The sequence below is a fragment of the Vidua macroura genome, chromosome 5 (assembly GCF_024509145.1).
Source record: "Vidua macroura isolate BioBank_ID:100142 chromosome 5, ASM2450914v1, whole genome shotgun sequence".
Lineage (NCBI taxonomy): Eukaryota > Metazoa > Chordata > Aves > Passeriformes > Viduidae > Vidua > Vidua macroura.
Genome location: NC_071575.1, coordinates 40,385,656 through 40,412,475, shown reverse-complemented (window position 1 = coordinate 40,412,475; position 26,820 = coordinate 40,385,656). Strand labels below are relative to the sequence as shown.

Sequence of the window (26,820 nt, the reverse complement as noted above, 5' to 3'; positions counted from 1 at the left end):
ACTGCATTTATTGCATGGACTTTACATCACAAATACAACATGAAAATTTGACTAAATTTTACTTGAATTGGGGAAAGCACCCCGTTAAACAGCTGTTACCAAGGCAAATCATGCATACCCTTCTGTAGGAAATATTTTAGTGAAGGCAAATTGTTGTGTATAGGCTTGAAAACAAATATGGGAGATTAGTTTATGTTGTTGGTTGTACAGCAGTTAGCACTAGTTTACAGGTACTAAATCACTAAAGCTTGCAAAATCTGGTAGTGAACTGTGGTGCTAAAGTGTATCAGTATCCTTTAAGGAGGTGCGTGACAAAATGTGTGGAAGGTATTTGTGTCCTCATCTAATTATGGTTCATTTTTCAGTATGCCTATGGTACTGACCATATTAAGTTTGATAGTTTTCCGTGTTATAAATTACTATAGCAACTACTGATAAATATTAAATCATTAAAAGGTGACTATGGTTTCATGTCTGTTTTGTTTAAAGTGTTTTCAACATTTGTTTGAGGTACTTTTCTAACTGTCTTTAAATTCAAAATTAGTTGGGTTGGGTTTTTTGGGGGTTTTTTTGGGTTGTTGTTGTTGTTTTGGTTTTTTGGTGGTTTTTTTTTTTGTTTTTTTGTTTTTTTGTTTTTTTACTTTATGTACTGGAAAAAAAGCAGCATGTTCTGTCAAGAAATTAATGAATTAGTAAAAAACGTTTTAGAGGTTAAGTACTAAAAACCTTTCAAAGCCATTCTGCAAGGTAATGTGCTTAAATTTTTCTTTATGGAGTAAAAGCATTCCTCAGATTCATGTTAAAATAGTTTATATGTCACTCTTCAAAAGAGAGGGAGCCGTTTTTTATTAGTCCAGCAAATCCAAATGTGAGCTTTAGTATTTTAAATATTACTCCTAGGAGTGTTGGCTTTCCTAGAAGAAACCTTTGTAGTAAGATACAATTTTAAGTAATTTGTAGAAATGTGTTTTTAAAAGATGCCTCTAAAAGGAATATTGACATTATTTCATTTACATAAATGATTTGGAAATCAGTATAAATGGAGAATAATTTTAAAACATTCATATATGGGTAGGTTTATCAAATCAAGAGTTTTCCAGATGATTCTGGTACATAGTTATGCTTTCCCAGTCTAATTTACAAACTGAGTAATTTCATTGTAACATTTTGATTTTCAGAATACATCAAGTTACTGCTGTAATTAAAGCTTTTGAGTGTTGCTAATGTAAAAAATTGACCAAAGAACATGTGTCTTTTTTATAATAGAAAAAAACCCTTTGAAGGGTATGTAATTACAAGTCTTACTGGTTTCTAGGTTTATAGATAAAGTATATAAGTGTTTGATTAATCCTCTAAGACATAAACACTTACAAAGCCTCACTAGAAGAACAAGACTGGTATCACATTTCAAATAAATATTTTAGCCCTTTTTCCAAATTCATAATTAGCCCTCTCTAAAATAATTCAACTTCTCACCAAGTATCTCAAAGTACCTTTTAATGTAGTATTATTTCCAGTATTTTTTCTAACTGTAATATGGATGAGAAGGTTTTGGCACTGTAAGAAAGCTTCATTTGGTGGTGAGGGTATCACCTCTAAAAGGAGTGAACTATATGTTCAATTTTGTGGTACACATATTTACACATACATATGCATACATGCATTCATTAAGACCTTCTCCAGCCTGTCTCAACTCCCAGAAAGAGCACTGGCTATCTTAGCTTAAGCCCCTCTATATGTGAACCTGGGTACTATACACCCAGCTGGAATTGGCTGGAATTTCTAAAGAATAGTGCGTGCCCTGTGTGTTTCAAAGGGAGCTCATTGAAATGCTTCAGAGTGTTCACAACATGTTAGATAAACGTCGACCAGGAGAACCCACCGAGCAGCCATGAGAAGGCACTCATGATTAATTGATTGGGTGTTCTCTTGCAAAGCATTACACATCACAATTAAAAATGTATTGCACAAACTGGCAGTGAGTTAAAAACACTCCAGAAATGGGGCTTTGTTTTGTTATACTTCAAAAAGGAAATACACTTAAATCAGTGGATGGACAATTTTCCCTGGAATTGTAGTTGTGTTGTATATTTAAAATTCTTGATTCACAGGATTTAAAAAAAAAATTTTTTTTTTTTTTTTTTTTTTTTTTTTTTTTTTTGGTAGCTTTAAGAGCTTGTGTTTGGTCTTAGTAAACTGGCCTTGGGGCATCTAAAAACAAACTGTGCTTGTTAGGAAATTAGCAGTGTGAAACTTGACAATACATACAAAATATTGCAAAACTAACTGAACAGCTAATAATGTGGCAATTGCTCTAATTTTGGGTAATATGCTTTCTTTTTTCCTTACAGCCTTGCATATCACACATGCCTAAGTTTTTATAAACTAGACAGAAGAAATAAACTGTTTTATAGAAGACCAAACCATTTCTCAGTTGTTTAATTTTCACAAACAGGAAGAACACAATGTGTTACCAGATAGATAAGAAGAGGTAGAAAGAAAAAACTCCTGATCACCTTGCACTTGAGTCCCCACAATTAGGCATCTGTAAACAAGTTATTCTGTCATTAATTTAAAATATATTTTTGCAAAATAGCAAAATCTGAAATTGGTTTTGCATTTTTTTCCCTAAAGCACAACTATTTTTTCAGGAAGATCATAGTGGGGAATCTTCCTTTTTAGTTTGAGTTTTATTTGTTTGGTGAGCTCTGTTCCCAGCCCATCACATTTCCCTTTCAGGGCCTTTTTTTTTTTTTTTTTGTTAGTTCCTATAGTATAAATCTTTTCCTGTTTGGGAGCAGGAAAGACATTTGTGACATTAGAAAAGGGATGTCCCAGGAATACACAAATACACAAAGGTGAAAATTCTTTAGTAAGATTTACCTTCAGCTAAAATATGTTGAGTTTTGTTGTAGTTATTGGTGTGGTAACATTCACTGAAAATGCCTACAGAGCTTGATGCATCATCCTCTTAAAACCAGAGCTTGTGATCCTGTGTGTGGCTGCATTTGCTGTTGTCTCTCTGTTACATGGCCAGGTTTGGTATGTAGAAAGGCATGCCCCTGGGTTAAGCAGTCCAAAGGTAAAAAAAAAAAACCAACAAAAAAAAACAAAAAAAAAACAAACCAGAAAAGTGCATGTCATCAGGACTCTGCCCTGAATTGGGTCAGGAATATCTAATTGGCTTCTCCATGCTTCATTCATTTTCATCAACACCAATCATTACAAGCTTAAAGGGAAAACAAGATAAAATTTTTCAAGTGATTGTAGCATGGTTATTGTACTGAAAAAATAAGAGGCCTCAAGATCAAATGTTTTGACCAAGATAGGAAAAGCAGACGACTGAGTTTTGTTTAGCATTAAAATGGATAAAACAGGACATGGAAAGTGTGATGGTTTTGTACTTAGTCAATGCCTAAGGTTTTGGTTTTTTTTTTTTAAGAGTATTTTTTGACTAAATAACTGTGGTTTTTTTGAGAGGGACACATTTGTGAGCTAGGTCTTTTGACTCTGTTTGACAACAGTGATCTTCCTCCTGAGAGCTATCACTTATTTTACATGACTTTCAGCTCTGATACATTTTATCTGAGATCTCCAGCAGATCATTTTGCAAAGTAGATAGACTTCTTCAAATTTGGATTCTGTTGCATTTCAGGTCTTCCTTGACAATACATAGATGCCCAAAGAACACTTTATAGCCATTCAATTATTTATACTTGTCTTGTCTTGTTAATTGCTTTCAGTAGTACAGCCTTGGTTTCTGTATGGGTACAGTGCATTTTTGCAGTAAGGAGGCAGAGATCATGGGCAGTCAAGTCCTAGAGTTGCTGAGAGAAGCTTTTTGGAAGCAGGGTTTGATGGCCCTGTGGTACAGGGCTTAAGTGGATTGCAAATCTTCCTGGGGACTGTTAGCTGGCTTCCAGATAGCAGTGACTGAATGGTGGTCTTTCTCACCTGTGATAAATAAAATCCACTTCCCATATAGATCATGATTTTAAATGTAGGTTTAGTTCTGTTCTTCAAATGTGACGTTGCAAAAATGGTCATGTTATTGTTTATAAGAAATTTCATCTTTTTAATGAAATATGATTTGTGTTTGATAGCGTACCTGACCCTTCTTTAAGCTTTGGTGATTTCATGCTTTAGCTGTAAAAAGCAAGGTCATGCATCATAGAATAGTAGCACCAAATGTTAAAAACCCCCTAAGCAAACAGCACCTATGGGTGGCCTGGAGCTCTGTCAGGATTTGGCCCTAGCTTCAGAGGCAACACTTCAATTAAAGCCAAGAGCCAACAGACTGGAGTGTCTCTGATGATGCAAAAACCTGTTCAAGCCAATGTATTAGTGCTTTCATGGGGAACCAATGTATTACCTATCTTATACACATTTCTTCAAGGCTTCAGTTAAAAGAAAGTCTTATGCTGTTGGAGAAAATACAGCAATTTGCTAAAATACAGTATTTTAGCAAAATGCAGGCTGAAAAAAGAGGGAAGGAGGTGGAATATTTTCCTAAACTCCTTGTATTTATTATTACCACTGTGCTGCTACTGCTCCTTTTGTTTGTTCTACAAGTGTTTTGTCTTTCTCTTCTCTTGAAAAGGAGGCTAAAACTTCCAGTTTGGAGGTTCTTGTCATTCATTTTCTGCAGTTTAATCTGTGAAAACCTTGCTATTTACATACCGAATCTCTCTGTACCAAAACATCACCTTTGGCATGCCTGGCTGTTTGCTCAGCTCACCTCTGGGAAAGATGTGGTTTTGATAAGAGCTATGGAAATGTTTTTCTTCTAACATGAGGTGGAAGTCATATACTGCAGGAATATAGTGCCTTTCAATCTGCACAGTCCCCAAGCACTTGACAAACCATTACCCAAACTAGCCAGCCTGAACACTGGCCATGTCTGAGATGGACCCTTGGTGGTGGTAGAGCTCAGCACTGCTCATGGGAAGCAGCCACACTGTGTGACAGTTTATGGCAGGAAGCAAAGAAAGTTATTCAAAGAAATCTCTCATGTTCGTTATAATCTGTAGTTAAAATTTGTGTCAGGTTTATACGGACTTAAATTATTAGACCAAAGTAGTTTTGTATTTAAAAGGTTAATTATTTTTAGTAGAGTTTTGGAGAAGGATCTTGCCTTCAGATGCAGTAATACACAAAAGAAAATAAATAGCCTTAGTGCTATGATAACATGTCAAGTGTTGATTTGTTAAGACCAAGTATAACTGATACTTCTTTTTAAGATTTATGCCCAGTGTTTCATGAAGTAAATGTAGAAGCAGGGAGCTACAGCTTATCAACACTAAACCAAATCTGTTTTTTTGCATCCTTCAGGTTACAAGGTATGAAGAAATTGAACGCTTAAAGGAAACAAAACTCTGAAATAGACAGCTACAGGATATAGTAAATGCACTTTAACAAGTATTCTCTTAAGAGGGTTTCACCTTACATGTAACACCAGTATAAACTATTAAAGCTCAAGTTTACTCTTTTAACAAGTCTGAGTGATAATTTTGCCCTTCAGGAGTGTGAATTTTATTTTTCACAGCTTTCTTATTGTGAGGTATTTATTTCAAAGTAATTGCATTTAACTCACTGGGCAGGTTTTTTTGTAGACATTTCTCCACTAGTTCCTCAGCTCAAGTTCTCTTTTAGAGAGATCCGATTTACACAGCATTGGGTTACAGTATATGTTACAGTGATTGACCAGCATGTGATTTATTTAATGGCACAGTTGATTTCTAAGGGCAAATCAAATACACATACAGTTAACTGGGGGAAAAAACCAAAGAAACACAATTCATGTGTACTAAAAGTCTTCATTCTTGGTGACTTTGCATCTGGCAAGTCCTGCCCTGACTACAGGTGGTGGCAAAATCCTGAGTGGAACAGAATTATTTACCTGGTGAAGTGTATGGATGGGCATAGCCTAGCTGGAGAGAATAACCTGGAATTTTCATTTTAAACTCTGTAAGTTTTTTAGTGTACTCCATAAGTACTGGTATTGGTAGTAGTATTCACAATGTCATGTAGTGGAATTAGTGAAGAGCCTATAAAAGGGCCCATATTTCCTTTAAGCTGAGCTCCAGGAGCAACTGCTGGGCTTACATAAATATAGCTGTCACTTCTAGGGCCTCTTCCTCTTCATTGTTTCCTTAAACCTGAAAAGGGAAGGTGTATTTTGGGCCATAAAAGGTTTACTTATAGCCTAAAGATGTGCTTTTACCTGGAAAATTTCATGTGAAAAGTAGAGAAATTGTTTTCCAATGCAAACACAGACATGTTCATGGTGATACTCTGTCCTAATTAATTTCATGCATGAACATAATAAGACTAAAAAAGGAATTGTAGCTGTTGTAAACTGCTTTAATCAAACTTGAAACAGGCTGTATTTTTAATTTAGTACTTTTTGATGGCCTGTGAAAGACTAGATTTGATGTTATTGGAGGGTCTCAGGTTTCCCAATTGCCCTATATCCCTACCTGCAAGTCAGACGGCTGGCCAGGGCACCCCTGGCTCTGCTGAAGGCCCTGAGCAGCTGGGGCTGTGTGGGCACACTCCTCCCTGCCCCTGGACACAGCATGGATCAGGGCTGGGGACAGCCTTGGGTGCAGGTGAGGCGCTGCCTAGCCACACTGGCTAGGAAGGGTCAGAAAAAACAGCATAGGTGCATTCTACCAGAAAACACACAGATTAGCCGTGGGGCCTGGTGCCACCCAAGAGGTGTAATTGTAGCTAATGTTGCAGGAAAGCAGTTCCTAGTTACTGAGGCTGTTAAGTAATGCTGAGGAATAAAATATGTTGTGTTTCTTTTACAGAAAGCAGAAGCCACTGGTGAAAAGCGACCTAGAGGCCGGCCCAGAAAATGGGTAGGTATTTCACTTCCAGATTTATTTGCTGTTTTATAAAGCATGTTACAAAGTCCATTCCTTTAGAGAACAGTAATTTCATTTGAAAAAAAAACCGCACCTATCTTCTGTGTCTCTTTGTTCCGGTGGATTGACTAAAGGGTTAAGAGAGCAAAGAAGTTGATCACTGATTCCTACCTTTAGACTCTGGTAGTTTGCTCAAGACACTTTACAATTGAATGTTTGCTTCGAGTGAATATTTAGTGTATCTTATCAGCATGAAAAGAGGCTCAACTCTTCCTTCAAAAGAGAGTAACAACGAGATAACTTGTTCAGTAATTGAGTAACAAAGGTTATAAAGGGGCACTATGAGACATCAGAGGGTGATAAGACTCAGATGTAGGGTGCAAGAGATAAAGTTTAAAAACCAAAATGCTTTTGTTCTACATTGCCTGGAAACATGCATATTTTCCTTAAATCCAGTGAGAAAGAGCGCAGTTGAACAGCAGGATACTTGCACTTAGAACTTACTTTTTCCACTCACAGTCATTTTCATGCCTCATATATTTGTAGTGACTGGTAATATATTTCATTAAAGGTTTCCGCTTTTCCTGACCCCATTTAGTCTTTAGAAGTGTCTATCAAGTGTGTTTTTTGTCTTTAGTTACGGAAGTATTTAATTCTTAGGTACTTGAAATTTGTATTCTCACTGATATTTGCAGCTAATGAGCCTGATGCACCTCTCATCTGCATATTTTTCACTTGTGTATGGGCTTTCATATGGGGTGTCACTGGGAAAATGGGATTGAATATTAGATGATAAAAAGGTGTGGCTGTTTGCTTCATCACAAGTTAACATTTCTGATTTCCCTTTTCCAGTTCCCTTTCCCTGCTCAACATTTTTCTTTAAATTTCTTTTTCAAATCCACCCCCACCATCTCAAATTCAAACCCTTATTTCCCTCTATTATCTTTCCTCTTGTCAGTCCTGCCATTTCCCCCTCCATTTTGCTCAGTTCTTTTGCATAGCTGTTAAAAGAGTTGTAAAAGTATATGCTTGCAAAAGCTCAAACAGCACAAGAAGGTACTGAAAACTACAGCTAAGGTTCCCCAGAGTATCAGCCACTGAACACAGGAAAGCTGGCTTTAGCAGTCACTTTAAGAACTAGTTGTATTGCCTTTTCTAGTGAATGTTCCACAGGATATTTCTTTGGAGAAAACAGACCACTGCATACTAGATGAGTGGTTTATACCTGTAGTTTTTAAGTCAGGCACTTTTCAGGTACATGAGGAAGCTCACTGGCCTTAAAAAAGGTGTTTTTTTGAAACGTATCTACGCTGGTGATCTTCTCATAAGCAGCTCGTGGAAGGCAAATGCCAAATGCAGTGAAACGTGGGTCAGTTTCCATCTGCTTCCTCCCATCTGGCTTGAGCCTTGCGTATCTGGATGCTGAGTGTTGCTTGCTTGATCCTCACCTTGGGTGCAATCCTTGGGAAACAGCAAAAATACCTGGTTTATGAGAGTAATTAATTTATAACAGTCAAGCCATCCCGTCTGAGTTAGGAATGTGTGACAGGTGAATAGGGATGGTTGAAGAGTTTGGGGAAAAGGGAAAAGGCGGCAGTGGCAGCAGCCTGACATGTTAAAAAGGTTTTCTCTTCCAAGTATTCATTGTCAGAAATTAAGGTGAGTTTTCAGTGCAAAGGGCTAGTATAGCACTTCTGGGGTCTTGTAGGCTAGAATGTTTCCCTTCTATGTTTGGATATTTATGGGGAAGAAAGAATAGGCAGTATCAGTGGAGCATTCAGTATGGAGCGGGCTATTTGTCAGATCAAGAATCTGATTTTCAGAAATGGGAAATACTGAAGTGGGTTGTATGCATTACTTTATTTTGAGACCAATACTTTCAACAGTTTCAGAATTTTTTTTAATTAATGCATATTTTGCAATTTGGTATTACTTTGCTGTTGTGCCTGTTGAAAGTGTAGACTTTTTACTTTGTTATTCTGATGATATGATTGCTTCTTGAAATTTTTAGAGATAATTCTCCAAATCTGCAGCTTGCAGAATTGAGATAGTGGCATGTTTGATTCTCATGGTCTTAAGAATTTTTCCCCTTTCTCTTTTTTCTCTCTTTCCAGTTTAAATTAAGTTCACGGGCTCATTCTAGCTTGTAGTTGAAATCAGGAGAGGAGTCTGCCTGAAAGCAGATGGTATACAGCATCATCCTTTTTGTTTAGACCTCCAACATGTAGTCAGAAAATGTCCCTTTTTATCACTCATATTTGAGTTTAATCTTTAATGATTATATTCTTCCTTAATCCAATTTATTTATATGTCAGGCCTTACTGATGATGGTTTAGTATTTGTGCAAGTAAGGAGCGTGTAGGGTTTTTTTTCTTGGAGAGGGCAGAATTCTACATTTTCATAAGTTTATAATCCCTTTTTTGGGAGTCTAGAGGTTCTGTGTCATATGTTGTTCATCAAATTGTAAAGTATTATTTCTGCTGTTTCCTTTAATATGCATATGCAGAGACATACGAGCTAACAGACCACCATAGAATTCCGGTAGCTGGTCTTTCTGCTGGTTCAAATTAAGTATTTAATGTTTGTGACTCACAGTGTATTTATTTATATATTATTTTTTAGAAGAGAAGTAAATCTTTTTTGACTAGTATAAAACTGAGAGGGGGAGGGAGAGCCCAGGTGAAGAGGGCAAGAAGCCCAGTTTACTACAAGCATCTGAGACATCAGATGATCTTTTTAATGCAATAATGTATGCTTTGCAAAGCTGTCAATAGAAAGAAGACCCTTGTCAATAGAATAGACAGTAAAGATGAAACAAAATCTGAAAATAAAATGTTCAGCTACATAGAAAAGTTTCCTAAATGTGGAGGTCTAATTGAATGAAAGTCCTGAAGATAACAAGATCACGCAGGTGGGAAATGAACATAGGTGAAATCAGAAACACAGTACTTGCTGCTATAAAACTCACCTTCACTGCACCTGTGTGAACACATTGAAGGCTGTGAGTCTATTACCTATTAACCCTCTTCAGGGGGCCTCAGTACTCCTTAATTTTAGAGGTTTTATTGCACGGACATATTCTAAGCTCCTTGGATGCATCTGCATGAGTGTGCTAGGTCAAATCAATTTCCAAATGCTTTGGAAATGCATCTCCTGATTTTCCCCACTTACTGTATGCTTTGTGTAGCAGTCCCAGAGATTATTGGTTGGACTCCTTTCAAATGTAACCAAATTGGAAGATGTGCTGTTGAAGTGCAGTCTGTTAGACATTCAACCCGCAGGACTAGGCTAGAGTGAAATAAAAACCTCTTGAAAGGTGTGTGGTTTGGACCTTAGGTCCTCAGCATCATCCTGTGGTCCATATTGTAGACATAGCCTTTGATGCTTAAAAAGAAGGCTATGAAGCAACCTGGTTTTTATTAGCAGAATTATTTTATGTAGCAAAGGCATAAAGTCAAATTCACATTCACAGGAGTCAGTGAAAGGTTTGTCATTAACTTCATCAGGGCCACGTGCTTGCCATTGAGGCCTGAAGCTGCTGCTCGTGGACTGTTTTGCTCATGGCTTCACACAGCTCTTTGTAAATATCTATAAAAGGTTTTTTATTTCATTTATTTCATCCATGTATGCCTATAATTTGACTGAAAGGAAGGGGCTGAAGGTTTATGAGTAGAGCAGAGGACTAAGTAATGAATTGTTTTGCTGTTTGTTCCAAAGAACTGCACTGAAAAGCCCTGGAAATTTCATAGTCTTCTGGTGCTCTCAGGTGTCAGTTTAATGGAGGAATCTGAAATCCAGTTTTGATTTGTTTTTTGTTTCTATTGCTTCTGTTGAGTCTTCAGGTAGAATTTCTTTTGCATTTCCAAATTGTTTGACTTGAACCACAGACTCTCTGCATAGCATGGCAGAGTTGTTCCAGGGGAACAGTTCAGAGCTTTTTACAGCCTTGAGCAGGACTTTGGTGAGGAGACGAGATGTCTGATTCCATGCCACATAGCTGCTTTAGAAGATGGATAGATGCAATTCTAGAATTTTCATTATTGTAACAGCGGAAGATAGTTGGTGACCTTCTGACCAGGGACATGCAGGATGCACGTGAAGCATCTGCTGGCATGTCTCATCACTGAAGCCTAAGTAAGAACTGTGACTTGTTCAGAACACTTCCAACAATTTTGTTTTCTTCTAGACAGTATAGAGGGCACATTTCAGTTTGCTAGGAGATAAGACATAATAAGAAATTAATTTCCTTAAGCAGATTTTTGATCTGATCCTAGTCATGATCATCTAGACAAGCTGAGAGGGTAGAGTCTGTTCAGCCTGGAGAAGGCTTCAGACAGATGTAGAGCAGCTGTCCAGTAACCAGAGAGAGCTACAAGAAAAATGGAGATGGGCTTTTTACAAGGACCTGTAGTGACAGGACAAGGGGAAATGACTTTAAACTGGAAGAGAGGGGTGATGGGTTTCTCCTCAAGCTAGGTCTTATGAGCTCTCAGAGAACCTACCACACCCAAGATAGCTCAGCTACCTCGAATGGCGTAAAATTAGCAGGATGGCTTCTGAGGTAGTGTTGGAAACAGAAAGGTTTTAATAACAGGCAAAATAACAAAGCTCTTACAGAGAAAAACTGAGCCAGGGCAAGAGGTTCTTGCTCCTGCTAAAACACCCCACAAAAGCGATTATTTCCTTTGTTCTCTTCTTTTTCTAGTGAATTACCTAGGTGGGACCTTTTGGCCTCCATCCAGTTGGGTAGCCCCAGGTTTAAGGTGAAGTACCAAAGGTCCTGTGAGGTGTCTTTTTACCAAATTGAGGAGAGAAACTTCTGGGCTTTTTGCTTTTTTAAGGAGACAAAGAAAAATTTCTCTGTCAACAGGGGACACATTCCTACAGAGTGGCTTATGTTAGATATTAAGAGGAAATTGCTTACTGTGAGGGTGGTGAGATGCTGGAACAGTTGTTCAGAGAAATTGTGAATGTCCCACCCCAGAGTGCTCAAGACCAAGGTGGATGGGGCTTTGAGCAACCTGGTCTAATGGAAGGTGTCTTAGCCCATGGCAGAACCTGATCTTCCAGGTTCCTTCCCACCCAAACCATTTGATGATTATTTGATTGATGATTGTAGTACTTTTTTAATGAGGGCAGAGTTTCACTTCATACAGAATGCCAGTTTAAGCAGTGCCAAAGCACATTTTAAAAATATTACAAAAATGCTTTTTAATAATAACTTTTTCTTCAGCTTATTTCCCGTTCCATTCTGACATAGCTGAGCTGCAAAACCTTGAATGTGGAATTGGTGAGATGTTTCTATGCCAGCAGTTCCTGTGTCAGGGAAGGAACTCCTAGTGCTCATTAAGATTTTGAGAACGAGGTTCTTAATTTTGAAGAAATACATATTAAAAAAACCCCATTGCCTCAGAGGACCTATCAATATTTTGAGGCTAATTCTTGCCCCATTAGCTCAGTTGGTCAGAGCATGATGTTAGTAAAACCAAGGTTGTGGGTTCAATGCCCATACAGACATTCACTTAAGAGTCGGACCTGATGATCCCTGTGGGTCCCTTCCAACTCAGAATATCCTGTGAATATGTGACACTGAGCCTTTCCATGCCTAAGTCAAGTTTCTAAGTCAAGTTTCTTCCTGATAGTGACATACTCCGTGATGTGGAGCCATTGAACTAGGTGTTTCTTAGTTCTTACACAGGCAGTCTTTTTTGTCTCATATGAAGTCATGGTCTAAGAGATGCTTAAATTCATGCAGTCTTATTCACTGGGTGGTAGAGAGAAAGAAGAATGTTGTGAGATCATAGTCCATCCTGCTCCAAAGAAGGCTTTGTTATAGCAGTGGTGAATTCTCAGCTGGAGATATGAATCTTTTGACGTTATGGAAGACAACCTAGACAATAAAATAAGACATATAATTGACTTCTAGATAGCAAAAGGTTAGTATGAGACTTCCCCCCCTTTGATGTGGTGCAGCGTATCCCTAAGCTAGGCTAGAGATTCTACTGTTATGAGAACATGTGTTTGTTTAAATTAAGTACTACCAGGTCAATTTGAAGCTAGCCATGCCTGAGATAAAATTTAAGTTGTGTATATTGGATGATGAATGAAAAGGTTGCTATTTATGTAATTACAGAAGATAGCACAGATAAAAATTCATTTTCTTGTTCTTGGAAGAATAACATAATTTCAGTTATTTTGAGTCTTTACAACTTTTGACTGCTATATCTGCGGTGTTACTGCTTCATGTGAAGCACATAGCGAAAATTTACATAAGTTGCAGTTACTTTAATCTTCCCAACTACCTTAGCTTCCTTCTGGTGGTCACAGATACTCTTTTATAACTTGGTAATACAAAATACTTTCTTTCTTGGACATCTTCTGCATCTATGTGGGCAAGAACATTACCTGAGAGTGTTCATTGTTTCAGTGGTCTAAAGAGCCTGAAGGGGCTTTTATGATTATGAAAAAAATTTGTAAACTTAGGAAGTGGATGAAAGACATTAATTAAAAGTCTTACAATCTTTATACCTATACACCTACTCTTCAGTAGATGACCTGTAAAAGAAATCATGTCTCAAAACATTAACATTTTGAAAAAAAGGGTGATTGTTGAACTTTCCTCCTCCAACTAACAGATGTTCTTTTTTTTTTTCTTTTCTTTTCTTTTGCCAATTTTTGGTTGTTTGCTTCTTTTACTTTTCAATTTAACATTTCAGGAAAAGCATAAAATCGTCCTACATGCTTGTACCAAATGCATTAAAAAATCACTAAAAATACGTTCTGTCTTCCCAATGTTCAGACAGGTATGTGTCTTCATTTCTTTAGACATTTGTTTAAGCAAATAGTGTCTTTCCTTGGAATTTCAGAGTCCTGTTCTTTTTTGATATAAATGGATGTGACAACATTTATTTGAAAGAGACCACAACAGAAAATTTAGCCATGATACTTGTTTTCTAAAATGCATTTATATTAGCAAACTGATACTTTACTCATTCTCTAATTTACTTCCACTTCTGTTAAGGTATATTAAAAGATATCATCTCAGCTAAAAAAGAATTTTGACTTCATTTGACATTTCAGACTACTTAAAGGAAAATCTTTTATTCTGTTTGAGGTCCAAAGAGGAACTTCTTTCAGGTAAAAAAAATTGCACCAGGTAAAATAAGGGCATCTCTAGGGAAAGGCAAACTGAAATTCTTAGCAATTCCCTTTTTATGATCTCAGATAACAGGTGTTCAAGAACTTTAAAAATCAGTTTTCTGTTTGGCTGTGTACTTTGGCTTTGTTAGCCTCACTGCCCGTTTTATGTACGAGGAAACTGAGCACTGAGGTTGTTTGCGGCAAGATCGGGAGGCGTTTTTATGCCTGCAATATTTGAATTCTTAGGGTTTTTTACTAGCACAGTTATCAGCAACAGTGCATCCAAATACCTGACAGAAAATCAGGTAAAGAAAAGTACAGGCACTCATTCTTGCTCCTTCATTTCCATTTTCACCATTGAAAATGTTATGAATGCAGAAGGAGCAGCTGGGCCTCACCTCCATTGAAAGTGTACTCCACAAGGTTAATTGCCTTGCCCAAGGAAATCTGTAGGAGAGCCAGGAATAGAACTCAGATTTCCTGGCAGCCTGCCCTGTGCCTTCAGCTCAAGGCCATCCTCCTCCAGTAAAGCTTGCTTGAACGTACATTGCATGAGGCAGGAAGGGAAACATTTCACTTTTCAATCCTGTATTTTAAACCAACAGATTTTTTTTACCTATTTCTGTAAATTCAGGTGTGACAGTTTCAGTATCTCTGGTATGTGTCTAGCTGGTGGGCAATGAGGAGTAGGAGTAAGATATTTAAAAAGTCGATATATCATCCCTCCAGATACTTGACAGAGATGTAGATGTGGACCTTAGGGACATGGTCTAGTGGTGGGCTTGGCACTGCTGGGTAATGGTTGAACCTGATGATCTTAGAATTCTTTTCCAACTGAAATGATTCTGTGATTATGTGATTCCACATACAGGATAGAATGAAATTATTCTGGACCAGAAGGGTCCCACATACAAGCCTGAAGGATATTTGATGCATAATGATGATATTTTTTCATCTTTGTACCTTGATTACTTAGAAGTCCAATACTGATTGATTAAATGACAGACATAGTAACAAGAACGAGGTGACTGGTTCCTTGAATATTTGGAATATGGATACTCTCCTTCTGAGCATTAGCCAGTCTGAGTCATAGCTGTGGGACAGGGCCATTCCAAGTCACCTCATCTAGAAATAGGTGAGTCACCTCATCTATTTCCATTCCCTGTCCTCTTGAAAGGTAGTGCTGCAAAAGGAATGAAAACCCATGTTTTAATGTGTGATCCTGAAGAGAATATTTGGAGTCAGGACTCCTATCTTTTCTTAGAATTTCTGACTAATTGGGCCTTTCCTTTAACATAATTTAATTTAATTTAATTCTGCTTTATACTGCAAGTCCCTGTAGTGTAATAGGTCTACAGGAAGATATCACATTTTTTCTCTGCAGGAAAAGGCCATTTTATAAATGGCATTCAGTCCCTGTGTGGGTGAGTTTACTCCTGCCAATTAAGAGATACCATAATAATTAAAGGCAGGTAATACTTTCGGCTTTGTTCTGCATTCTGTACAGATCCAAGCAGGCAATGTGGATGCCAAAGGAATGCAGGGTTGATCCTCTTCTGGAAGAGTTTGGGGGAGACTGATACTGTGATAATTAATATTTGGAGATTACTTTCAGGTGTTTGAATGAAAGTCATTATAAGCTTTAAGTGCAAGTATTGTTATTTCCTCTTCCTTAATCCTACTCTAAGCCTCACTTCAAATTACAGTTCAGTGTTACATTTTTAGGTATGAGACTAGATTTTCAACAAGAAGGTGGACTTCCTCCATTAAATAGCTGCAAAATATCCTCACCAGGAATTGTCTTCTAATTCTGTAGCACACACTTAGTGAAGAAAAATATTTTCTTTTTGTTTTTGCTGTTTTGAATTTCTTTTGTGCTAGTTCCCATTTAAAATATAAGTGGAGCATAGTTTACAATAGCATTTACAAGTCCCTAAGTGAGATATTCATCAGACTGCAAGGGAAAACCAAAATAAAAGTAGAGGGACAATACCCTGAGATTTGAAAATTGTGACTTCACAAGCTGAATTGCTTAAATAGCCAGATTGGGATATGTGGTTTGATGATTTAAAGATGCAGTAGTGACACTGCTGCTAGAAGAGGAAGAAATCTTTTCAGGTCCAGGAGAATCCAGATATTTTCAGTCTTGGGGGAAAATGGGAAACATGGAGGCCTGGGAAGATGACAGTTTGAAAGAAAAAGCCATATGTTGAGATGCATGTAATTGTGGAGTGGAGGCTGATAATGCTGACAACACTGTTTTGCATTCCCATGTTGCTCTCTGTTCAGAATGGTTCTGGTTGCACAGAAGATGCTAAATAGCCTTGCTGTTACTATAGGCTGTTCATGGGATAAGATTTCCTTTGCAATACTGGGACAAGGGGGCTGCTTCTTGGTTGTTTTGATGTTGCAGTGATTTCATTTCAGGAAGGAAATCTTGCTTCTGCACAAAGGCAGCCACCAGCCACCCTGTCCTGATGGGAGGGGGAGGTGGATTTATCTCTCAAATGCAGGCATCTCTGGATTTCATCCTTTTTCCTTCGTGGCATAACATTGCAGGGAATCCATTACACCCAAGCTACAGGCTGTATCACAAGGGTTTTAGGTTCTGTCATCCATTCCCTTCCAGGACAGGCTCCTAGAATATTTTGAAAGTCTATGTATTATCTCCAGAGTTATTTAAAAAACTTATAGATGTGGTCCTTAGGGACACAGTTTAGTGGTGGACTTGGCAGTGCTGGGTTAATGGTTGGACTTGATGATATTAGAAGTCTTTTCCATCCTAAATGTTGAAAACTGGCCTTAATTAGTACTCAAAAATTGTGTAGTTTCTTATCTGCATGGCATTTCAGCTTCAAGAGAAGGGCTGGAGAATGCTTCTCATCCAGAACACAGGAGCTTGTGATTGGGACAATTATACGGGAGGTGTGAATTTAAGTCTTCATCACATTTGCTAATAGATAGACCCCCTGTGAATGGTCTTGCTCAGAGATGCTGATGCCCAGGCTGGACCTGAGCACTGTGAATGGTGCTATGCTCTGTCCTGGTAATTCATAGTTCTGAAGGCTTCCAGGGATGGTGCTAGATTTTGGATGGCTATTGGCTGAAACTTGAAATGGAGTGGAGTTTTAGTGGGGGGGTAAGGCTAGCTGCCTTAGATTATCAATTCTGCACATGTTCACCTAATTAAACAGGGAGGGCTGGAAGATTAGTAAGAAAAACTAGGCAACTAAGGAACTTCCAGATACAGCTGCAGAGAATAGATGGATCAAACCCCACTCTAGTGAAATCTCCACGTTTATAAGATGTTGTGTGTTTTATAGCATCGATGCTAGAATTTTGCTGGCAACAGCTTGCTGCAGCCTATTTGCATGTGATATTAATTCCTTCTCTTGCCAGTTTAAATTGTATTCCCCGTTACCATTCTAGGTATTGCAGAGTTTAAGGGGTTTTTTTGGCAGCTCAATATATTTTTATGAGTGCTATTTCCATAGCAGTTTTAGGAGACTAGTAATGAATAATGTATATCTTTATTCTGTTTTCAGTTTGTTTTACTCTACTCTGTCAATCCTGACAACTGTTGAACTGTGGAACTGCAGCGTCAGGCTTCGGTGCTACTTATGATGATTTAAATAATAGTACTGATAAGTTAAATTTGATAGTATGTCTGTGTTAGTGTCAGTGGGAATGGTGCTTGGTCCCCAGAGGTTGGTTTGTTTTGATCAAAAGTCATTTGCCAATGGTGGCAGTCTCCATTTTGGAGACTCAAAGATAATGAGTGAATTGGCACAATTTAGGGTTTTTACATCGTGTCTGTTCTGAGTAACTGCTGAGAGCTTAAAAACAGTCAGCCTGGTAGTTTCTGTATGGAGCAGAATTCATGACTTTACCTAATATATTACCAAATCCATTTTGACTGTTATCAATTATCCTAATAACAATTGGAGCCTTCTACAAGATGCAATAGAAACACATATGTGAGCTTCACTGTTATGATCTTATCAAAATGCATTGTGTTAACATATTCTTTGGGTTTCTTTAGTATTCACAGAGAACCCATTCAGGCTCTGGCTGCTTCTCCTGTTTTATTTACTGTTAATGGTGCTAAATGCCTTGAGAAATCTGCTTGGGGACCCGCCTTCCATGTTCAACTGTTTATTTGGGTTTTGAAAAGAGCATCTCACACAATTGACAAAGTGTATACAGTACTTGGATCAAAGTATTGAATGTGTAGAGGAGACAAGGTGCCCTCTGTCATGGCATGCACTGTTGCATTCATTAATGTTCATTAACATTCATAAACTACTTGGAGATGTCAGAGGTGTATGAATTTTTCAAGGTACTTCTGCAAGCTTCCCATTTAAGTCAAGAATGATTGACTATTCAAGCGATTTTTTCATCGAGCTTTACACATAAGTCTCATTGAGGTAGGTAGACTGACAAATGGTCTGCCAGTGAGACATGATGCCCCTGGTCTAGTAGATTGAATAAGTAGCCAGGAGATGTGTGATAAAATATTAGGTTTGTTGAAGTCAGTGCCCAAACTCCTAATGAAATCACTTGCCTGGATTTCAGCCCTTCTCCCCCTGCCACCAATGTGATACATAACTGTGTCTGGTTACAAGCTGCTTGGTTACAAGCTCTATAAATTGTGCGAGCAGCCCTGTTTGCACGAAACTCAGGTAATTTGAGGAAGACCATTTGTACATGTTCAACAGAAACTTTATGGTTACTTACATAACCAGCAGTATTTGACTAAATCTGTGAATACAATAAATGTATTATTAATGTCAGCTAAGTTTTGAGCAGTTGCTGCATGAGTAACAGGTGAACTGGCCTTGTACAGAGATACACACAGAAGATTTTTATTTTTGATTTTTTAATTATAAAGCAACTTGTATGCCACATGAACAGTAATACTTCTTAAAAGGATAACTTCTTTCTTCTTTAATAATTTCTGTGAACTATTTGAAAAGTGAAACATGGACGGATCTGTACTGTAACCTTCATCAAATTTATTAAAGATATATGAAGATGTGGTTTTGAAAATTCCTGAATTATCTTGCTTATTCCACATGCATAACTTTCATTGAGCTGTGGTCATAGGTAGATACATACTGAGGGTGTATTAGTCACTGAAACAAATTCCTCTTAAGGTGAGTCTTCAACCAAGTAAGCTCTTAAGGTGAGTCTTCAACCAAGTAAGCTGGAGTCTTGCTATTGGATTCAAGTGAAGTGAATCCAATAGCAAGACTCCAGCTTACTTGGTTGAAGTCAGGATTTCTCTCTCCAAAGGCTTGTAAATGGTGATATATAAATTGGAAACCCTTCCTTAGTTATGATAACAAAAAAACACCTATTATGGTTTTGAGTAAGGGAAAGAATTTGCCCTTTAATTTGCAGCATATCTTGGGGGAGAAGGTTTTGCACATTGTACTTTGTTTAAACTAGAACAAATCCTTTAGGTCAAGACAATATCCATTGCACAAAGAACAACAAAGAGAAATTATGCTATAACTGAAGTTCACATATGACTACAGAAATGTTTCAAAATTATATTCTTAATAACAATTTTGCTCCAAGCAGAAAGGTGCTTTATGTCTTTCACTGCTCATTTCAGGAAGTACGTCTCAGAACTTTTGCAGGCAAACTAGATGCAACTGCTTTCCAAGGAAGAGGTTGTTAATTCCATTGTGCCAAATCACAAAAAAGGCTATTTATGAGAGAAGTTAGAGTTATCATGATCTTTTTGCATAATTATAAATCACTGTGTTTTTCTTTGTATGGTTAAAATTTCAAATAGTAATTAAGTAATGTCCCAGAGCAAGTTTTGTGCATTGCAAAGCTCTGTACACCTTTCTTCACATTCCTGAAACCATTATCTTGAATGTATAATAAATGAAAAGCAGAAATCTAGTGATATATTTAGCTTTCCCATTTTTTTATGTGTTAGTTTTCCAAAAAGCTTTTAGTGACCTTAAAACAAAAAAAAAAAACAAAAAAACAACAACAACAAAAAAAAAAAAAGTGGAGGAATTCTGTCCTTTTTTCTCACTTCTGTGAGTATTGCAGACACTTTGCACAAGTATAGAAGCACAGTTGAACATAGCTGTATCCATTCTGTGTTTGTCTTCTCTGGGCAAACATTTGAATCCATAGCTTGCCTTCTCTCTTCATTAAGGGCTACATAAATGTCATGGATAGAAACTTTGAAAAAGTTCTTATTTTCAGTAATTCAGACTTGATTATGCTGTTGAAAAATTGGAAAAGGTGTTTATTTAATTTAAAGAACATGTGTGACGGTTTATTTGGAAGATATCTAACAAAATAAATGTCTAATCGAAGACTAACTATGAGAATATGAGAAATATGAGAAATTGCAGGTAACCTTTAAGAAAATCAAACAGTAAAGAGTACCAGACAGACAAAAAGAAGGAACAAAGAGCCCAAGTCTCTATAAGACCTAGAGCAGTGGGGAATTGTCACTTTTGGATTCTTAGATTGAATTTGATCTCTCACCAGCTGTCTGCTCAGTTGTGTCTGATGTACTCGTCTCAGTTTTCAGTCCAGGATGAGTGAGTGTCTAAGTTACCCATTTCTTATTTTGCATGCCCATCATAGCCCCTCTGCCTCTTGCAGTCTAGGATACTGAAAAGAAAAACAATTTTCTTTCAGAAGCAAAGGTAATGTGTAAAGCTCTTTTGTTTACAGCAGTTATGCTCTGTATATCAAGGCTCAGGGTAACTCTCTTAGTTCCTGGATTGGATACAGTTTAGGAGGTTAACATTCCTCTTTTCAGATTCTGTTGCTCAGCTAGATACCTGGGGATCTCCCAGTAACTAGTTCATTATGGTTATTTTGCTTTATTGAAGACAGAATAGCCAGACCCCAGAGCCAAAAGCTGTGTCAGCTTGAGGAGGAGGGCAGAATCATGGGAAGTTTTAAGACAGTTCAAAATCACTTCATTCCCTTCATATCCTGTCTTAAGCTGTATGTCTGATTTTGCAGTTCCAGAGAGTTGGACCCACAGCTTGTGATTTAAACTGCTGCTGACATCAAGATTGAATTTGGGTGGCAACACATCAGCACAATGAATGACTTATGAATAAATCAGAAATTTTAAGGGACATTTTCATACTTGGCTTGAGTGAAAAGTAGAGAATATTATTTGTGCAGATGGAAATGTCCATGCCCACTGAGGTGCAGTGTTGTCTTTGCTAATCTCAGATATATTTGTGTTTGAGTGTGGATTTTCTCCTTTGCACAGTGGTTCTCCTTTAGCCAGTCTATCAGTGAAGTCATAACCCCACAGCTGACCTCATAGTCTGTAATCATGGAAAGTATTGCAATCTCACAAATACAGTCTCTGAACAATGGGAAAATGAGCTGTAAGACAGGAAGTTGCTGTTTAAACTCGAATCAATGGCAATTATCAGAAACAGAGAAAGTAACAAGACAGTTCTGTAGGGCCAAACTGATTTTTGGTGTAGTACTGCTGAAGGCACTTGAGTTACCCCAGGGAGGAACTTACCCCCCTGCATCTGGAATGGCTTGATGGCAAGCATAGGGAGGAAGTGAATCTATGCTCCAGTTTAATACATTGGAAAGTTTTCCCTTGTCTGAAAGTCTTTCTTTATTTCTGAATTTCCAGGCTTTTGTGGATTTATATTAGATCTTTAATGTTATTTCAGTGTATTTTTTCTGGTGTTTGATGTCTTTTCAGTTGATTTTACAGATATGTATTTAATGAAAGAAAAAGCTGTCTTCCATTAAGGAGGTTGCAAAGCTTTCATGAACACTGAATAGCTACCAAACACAAGGTGTCTCTTATTTTCAGATTGGTGGTTGTTACTTGTGTGGCTGAAGCATTTATTTCAATAAGAAGATGCAAGTATCTCTTAAAGAACATTTTAGCACCTCTTTTTCAAGGCTAAATATTACTGCAATTTTTACTTTTTTACCAAAGGATTGCCTCACCAACCCTATATGCAGAGTGTTTGTAACCTCTTAAAATTAGTGATCTGCAGTATAAATAGAACATCAACATATTGTGCTTACCAAACCTTGACAAATAATTATTTGTAAGACACGTGGAAAAATGGAATAAGTTACATGTTGTACCTATATGCAGTTTTCTCACCCTTATTCAGAAGATACCAGAATTCCCTGTCAGTCAGGCCATGGGGTGTAGAGGCTTTTGAGGATGCAAGTGAATGAAGGGTGTTATTTGTTTACAAGCCGAATTCTCAACAGAAACAGAAGTTTGTTTTCCCTCACTTATATGGTCTCCTGAGTCCATGGCATTTCCCCAGTTGTGTCATGGTGTATGAGAACAAGAGTCAAGGGCCACAAGTTTTGGCAAGGGGAATTCCTGTGTAATGAGGAAAAGAAATCCACCATAGAAGGAGGTAAGCAGGGGACATACTCTGTAGAGAGACTGAGGAATCTCCCTCCTTGAAGAAAGCTCAGGCCAACCTGATCTAAGTTCTGATTTAGAAGTCAGTGTCACTTTGAGTAGAAGGTTGGATGAGATAAGCACCAGGCACCTTTCAAAACAAAATTTAGATGCTTTTATGCTATACTTGTCAATGTATTTGAGCCTGTTGTATCTCAAACATTTTAATGACTGAAAATGCCACCAAGGTGTACTTCCTTCTTCACCAGTCGTGAAAAGGCAGTATTTGAGCTTTGACTACTTACAGGGTTTTTTTTGTGGCAGAGCAATCCTGGAATGAATAGTAGTTGCCCTAGCTTTGCTTTAATTGCCCATCTCACTCAGTGCTAAGTGAAGGGAGAAGGACTATGAACCTTAATTCTAGAAAGTCTTGGTGAGAGCCAGATGGCATCCCAGTACTGCTCTTTGCTTCTGAGAGAAAGAGATTCCTCCTCATTATTAAGTGGATTTTTACCCCTTGTGCTGAGCATCCGCTGCTCTTTGTCTTAAACAAAGGTGAAAGGCAATTTCATCTGTGTTTCTGCTGAGTTACATAAAAGAGTAGAACCAGGGGACAAAAATCTATCCAAGCACCCTGTGCTTGTTTTGTGAGTGATAAGGCAGGGCACATGGCAGAGAGCTGTGCTCCTGGAAGTCCTACTGGAGGCCTGTGAGGGGAAGAACCAGGGGTCAGCACATGGATGGACTGTGAAAATGGGAAAACAGCATGGGTCTGTGGCTGCACACCCCATACTGATCATGCATATAGCCACAGCCTCTCTCTGCTCTGACCTCACCTGCTACGGCTGACTGAGGGATCTGCCACTCCACTGCTGCAAATAGCTACTGCCAGACTGGGACAGGGAGGTTGCAGTGGTCAGTGATCTGATGGGAAAAGTCCTTCCTCAGGCCCTATCAGGCAAAAGTTTCATCTGAAAGCTTATGTTCGTAGTGCCACGTTGACACTGCAGCTGGCCCCCTTGTCCATATCTGTGACTTACTGCACCCGTGTGACTTGCCAAAGAGAGAGAGTTCACCAGTCTGAACATTAGGGTGTTTCATGGCAAAGATATGTGGGCACCAGTTGCTCTGTTGGAAGTTGGAGCAGGTCGGCACCACGAGGAACTGGTTTTAATTTGGCCCGAAGTCCATCAAGGAGCTTATTTTTACCACTTGGCTAAATGCATTGTTTTCCAGGGGAAAACATTATCCATCCATAGATTAGCCACAGAATAGTTGTTTTGTTCTCTTTTTAGAAAGAGAGAGAAGCATAAGGTTCACAGTAGTTTGAAATTAAGGTCCTGTGTTCTGTATCTTATCAAAATGTAGCAAATACATTCCTAGCCAGTAGATTTTACGAATGTTGCCCCTGGACCAAAAGTCATGAAGGAAAATTCTTCTGTCCCTGGTCTGTGTCAGCACTGTGTGAACATATGTCATAGATCAGGTCTGGAGGAAAGTTTTTGTTTTCCTTTTTTTTTTATTTCTGTGCATACTTGCAGTAAAACTTTTTTAACAGTTCATCTGTTCAACTTGTTTATTCCCTACTTGCAGTTTTACTAATCCTTATTTTTTGTGACATCATAATGATTTCCACAGCAACCAGTTGAGAGATTGCAAACAAAGGGTTATGACTTCAGGTGCAGACTGAACAGACAAGCTCTTAAGAAAGAGGTTTTCAGACAAATGACCCTATTAATAAATAAGAGGGTTGGGTAAAAATCCCCAAACAGATGATGTGCAGTACCGACAGAGGTGATTCAAGCTGAACCATTGTTAGGATTTCCTGTGAGACCATAGTACTGTTTAAAGGCCATAGAAATACATGAATCTGCAAGAAATTATTTTTTCATCTCTTTAGAAATGCATAGTCAAGTTGCTATTTAAAGCTGCTCTGTTTCTCAGAACAAAGTTACCTCTTGACTTGTGTGTTGTTTCAAAAAAAACACAAGCCCCCAGCTGATAACTATTATTGAAAAAGACACTATTGATTCCTCAAGGACTTTGTTCTGAGTGTGATCCATGTCTAGGTGAGTTTCTTGCAAAAGCTTCCTCAGATTATCAGCAGCAAAGATTTCTGATGCACTTCATTGCATTCACAGTTGGAATGAAGGGACATGGTGAAGGAACTCTATTAGCAGTAATTTTATGCTTGACTATATTTCCTACATCTAACTTCACTTTGGATTTACAGCTCTTCTTCCAGTTCTGCTGCTTAGTGGGACTCATAAACCCTACTTGAAAGAGTAAAGAGTGCTTCTCGGTGTTGAGGACTGTTCCCCTAACATTCCCACCAAGCAGACAGATTTTTAATTCCTTCCCCAATACCCTGGAGCTGTTAGTTTAAACATGACAGGAGATTCAGGAGTGAGTCTATAACAACCAAGGAGTTTCTGGGTCTATGCTTTTATGTTCATATCCCTGTAGTCCGTGTTCTTCTTCCTTGGGCAGTGTGTTGGGAAAGATTACAAATCACAGCAGCTTTGTGAGCTTGTTTCTTATGCTGGCTTCTGACAGAGATGGAAACCTGTCTGTGTCCATGCTTTGGCCTTGGTTCAAGACTCTCTGCAGAGTTCATGGCCTCAGCTCACTTCAGATGGGTACCTGTCACCCTTCAACCACTTCATCTCCCTGTGGTAGCAATCTTCTCCCCCCACCCTGTCTCTGGGCATATTTATCAAAATGCATCTGAAAAGGAATAGCAAGTTTGTGGAGATGGCATTAAATGGGCAGCATATCCTGTGTGGAGCTTTCCTCTCTCCATGCTTTTTTTTCAGCTTCTTCACATATCAGACCTCAAGACAGGATTTGTATTTATTGGTGTGTCAATTAATAACATTTCAGTAGGTCTTGCTTTATTTAAGTGTGTTTGTGTTCTTCAGGTATCTTTGTCTTACCCTTGTTTCCCTCTTCTTTTAACAACAGGAGGGATTTCTGTGTGGGCCACTTGTTCTAACTCTAAATACTTTCCAAATTTCCTTTCCCTTATAGTTTCCCACAGGCACTATTTCTTAGTTTCTCTAAAATACTTCCCCTAGGATTTGTCTCTTTTTTCCCCCCTAGTATTTCAAAGTTTGAACAGGGATTCTCTGCTTCCTGGAGTTTTAATAATTACATCCTCTGTGCCCAGCCATGGCCTGTTAATGGAGTCATGCGCACTGGGTTTCTTACAGGAATTTTCTGTTTGCTGCTCCCAAGAGCACAAAAAGTCTTCTCACAACTGGTATTGGAGTAAGAACAACAAATGCTTTGGGCTTTTCCTGAGCAGCAGAAGTGGCTGGGAGGGGCTGCTAAATCTTGATTTCTTCATCCTGAGTAAACAACCAGTGTAGGTTTGCTCTTCATTTTGATGAGATGAGATGGGAACAGTCATTCTGGGGAGTGGGATGTATTCTGCATAACATCTAAATAATATTTCTTGTGTAAACCTTACAATTATTTGTCAATATGATACCTTTTCCCTTTTGAACAGTAAGGCATTTTTGGTAGCTTTGTCCCCAGTACAGTTTCTTCAGGTGATTGAAAATTAAGTTTGTATAAAAGTGAATGTACTAGACTGTTCCAGACATACTGACAGCTTTTCAGGGATGTGGAGTATTTTCAGTTTGTTTGGGTGATACTCAGCTAACTAGGATAGATTTGCAGAGATTAATTTCTTTCCTCAATGAGTAGTGAGTCAAGATGAGAGGTGATCAGCCATCCCTTGAATTGTCTCTATGGTCTGAATATAAAGCCATACCATGAAGAAATGAGGAGATTAGTTGTAAGGTTCTTGTTCTATTCTTCTTCCCCCTGTGGCCTATCATGTTTTCCCTTTTGTCTTCTGGGCCAGGTCTTCCAGCCTGATGCAGGTTGCTGTAGGCCTCTCTTTGCAGCTCTCTTTCAGTTAAGTAAATCTGATGCATGGGAATGGTGCTCCTATAAATATTTACCCTAGTAAATACCCTGCTTTCCCTGGGCCTTGTAGACAAAAAAGCAAATCCTTCAGCTTTGGGAGGAAAGGTACAAACATCAACAGGTGGTGTCTGCTGAGGTTTTTGTATGCCGGAAAGAACAAAGTGGATTAAAAAAAAAAAACCTGTTGCATTTATCAGGTACCCAGAAAACCTAAACCTATGGGTGTTGGTGTATAAATGCAAACACACACACTTCGCATTCCTGGTCCAGAAGTGCTCTGAAATCCTGCTGCAATTCTTGTGAAGTCACCCACCTTTATATGCACTGAGCCATATTTCAGTCATGTTGTGGGTGGTTATTTTAGTCTCAGTTTCACAGTAACTGTACCTGGAATGATTACACCAGCAACAATGTGAAACATCTTAATGCAAACGGCAGCAATGGGGGGCAGTAGGCTGGAATCTTCCATAACCCCAC

The 26,820-nt window shown here is 38.3% G+C and overlaps 1 protein-coding gene and 1 long non-coding RNA gene across 3 annotated transcripts in view; one reads left to right on the top strand and one right to left on the bottom strand.

The window, feature by feature from the left end:
* Positions 1-26,820, top strand: part of HMGA2 (high mobility group AT-hook 2) — a 121,748-nt gene that overhangs the window by 4,436 nt on the left and 90,492 nt on the right. For both annotated transcript variants that reach the window (XM_053978917.1, XM_053978916.1), the window contains one exon: positions 6,816-6,866. In XM_053978917.1, the coding sequence (XP_053834892.1) occupies positions 6,816-6,866 (51 nt within the window). The remainder of the gene's footprint in view (positions 1-6,815; positions 6,867-26,820) is intronic.
* LOC128808101 (uncharacterized) lies at positions 20,177-21,229 on the bottom strand. The gene is made up of 3 exons (XR_008437371.1): positions 21,151-21,229; positions 20,532-20,660; positions 20,177-20,262 (listed from the first exon to the last, which is right to left on the bottom strand). It is a non-coding gene; the product is annotated as an uncharacterized LOC128808101 (long non-coding RNA).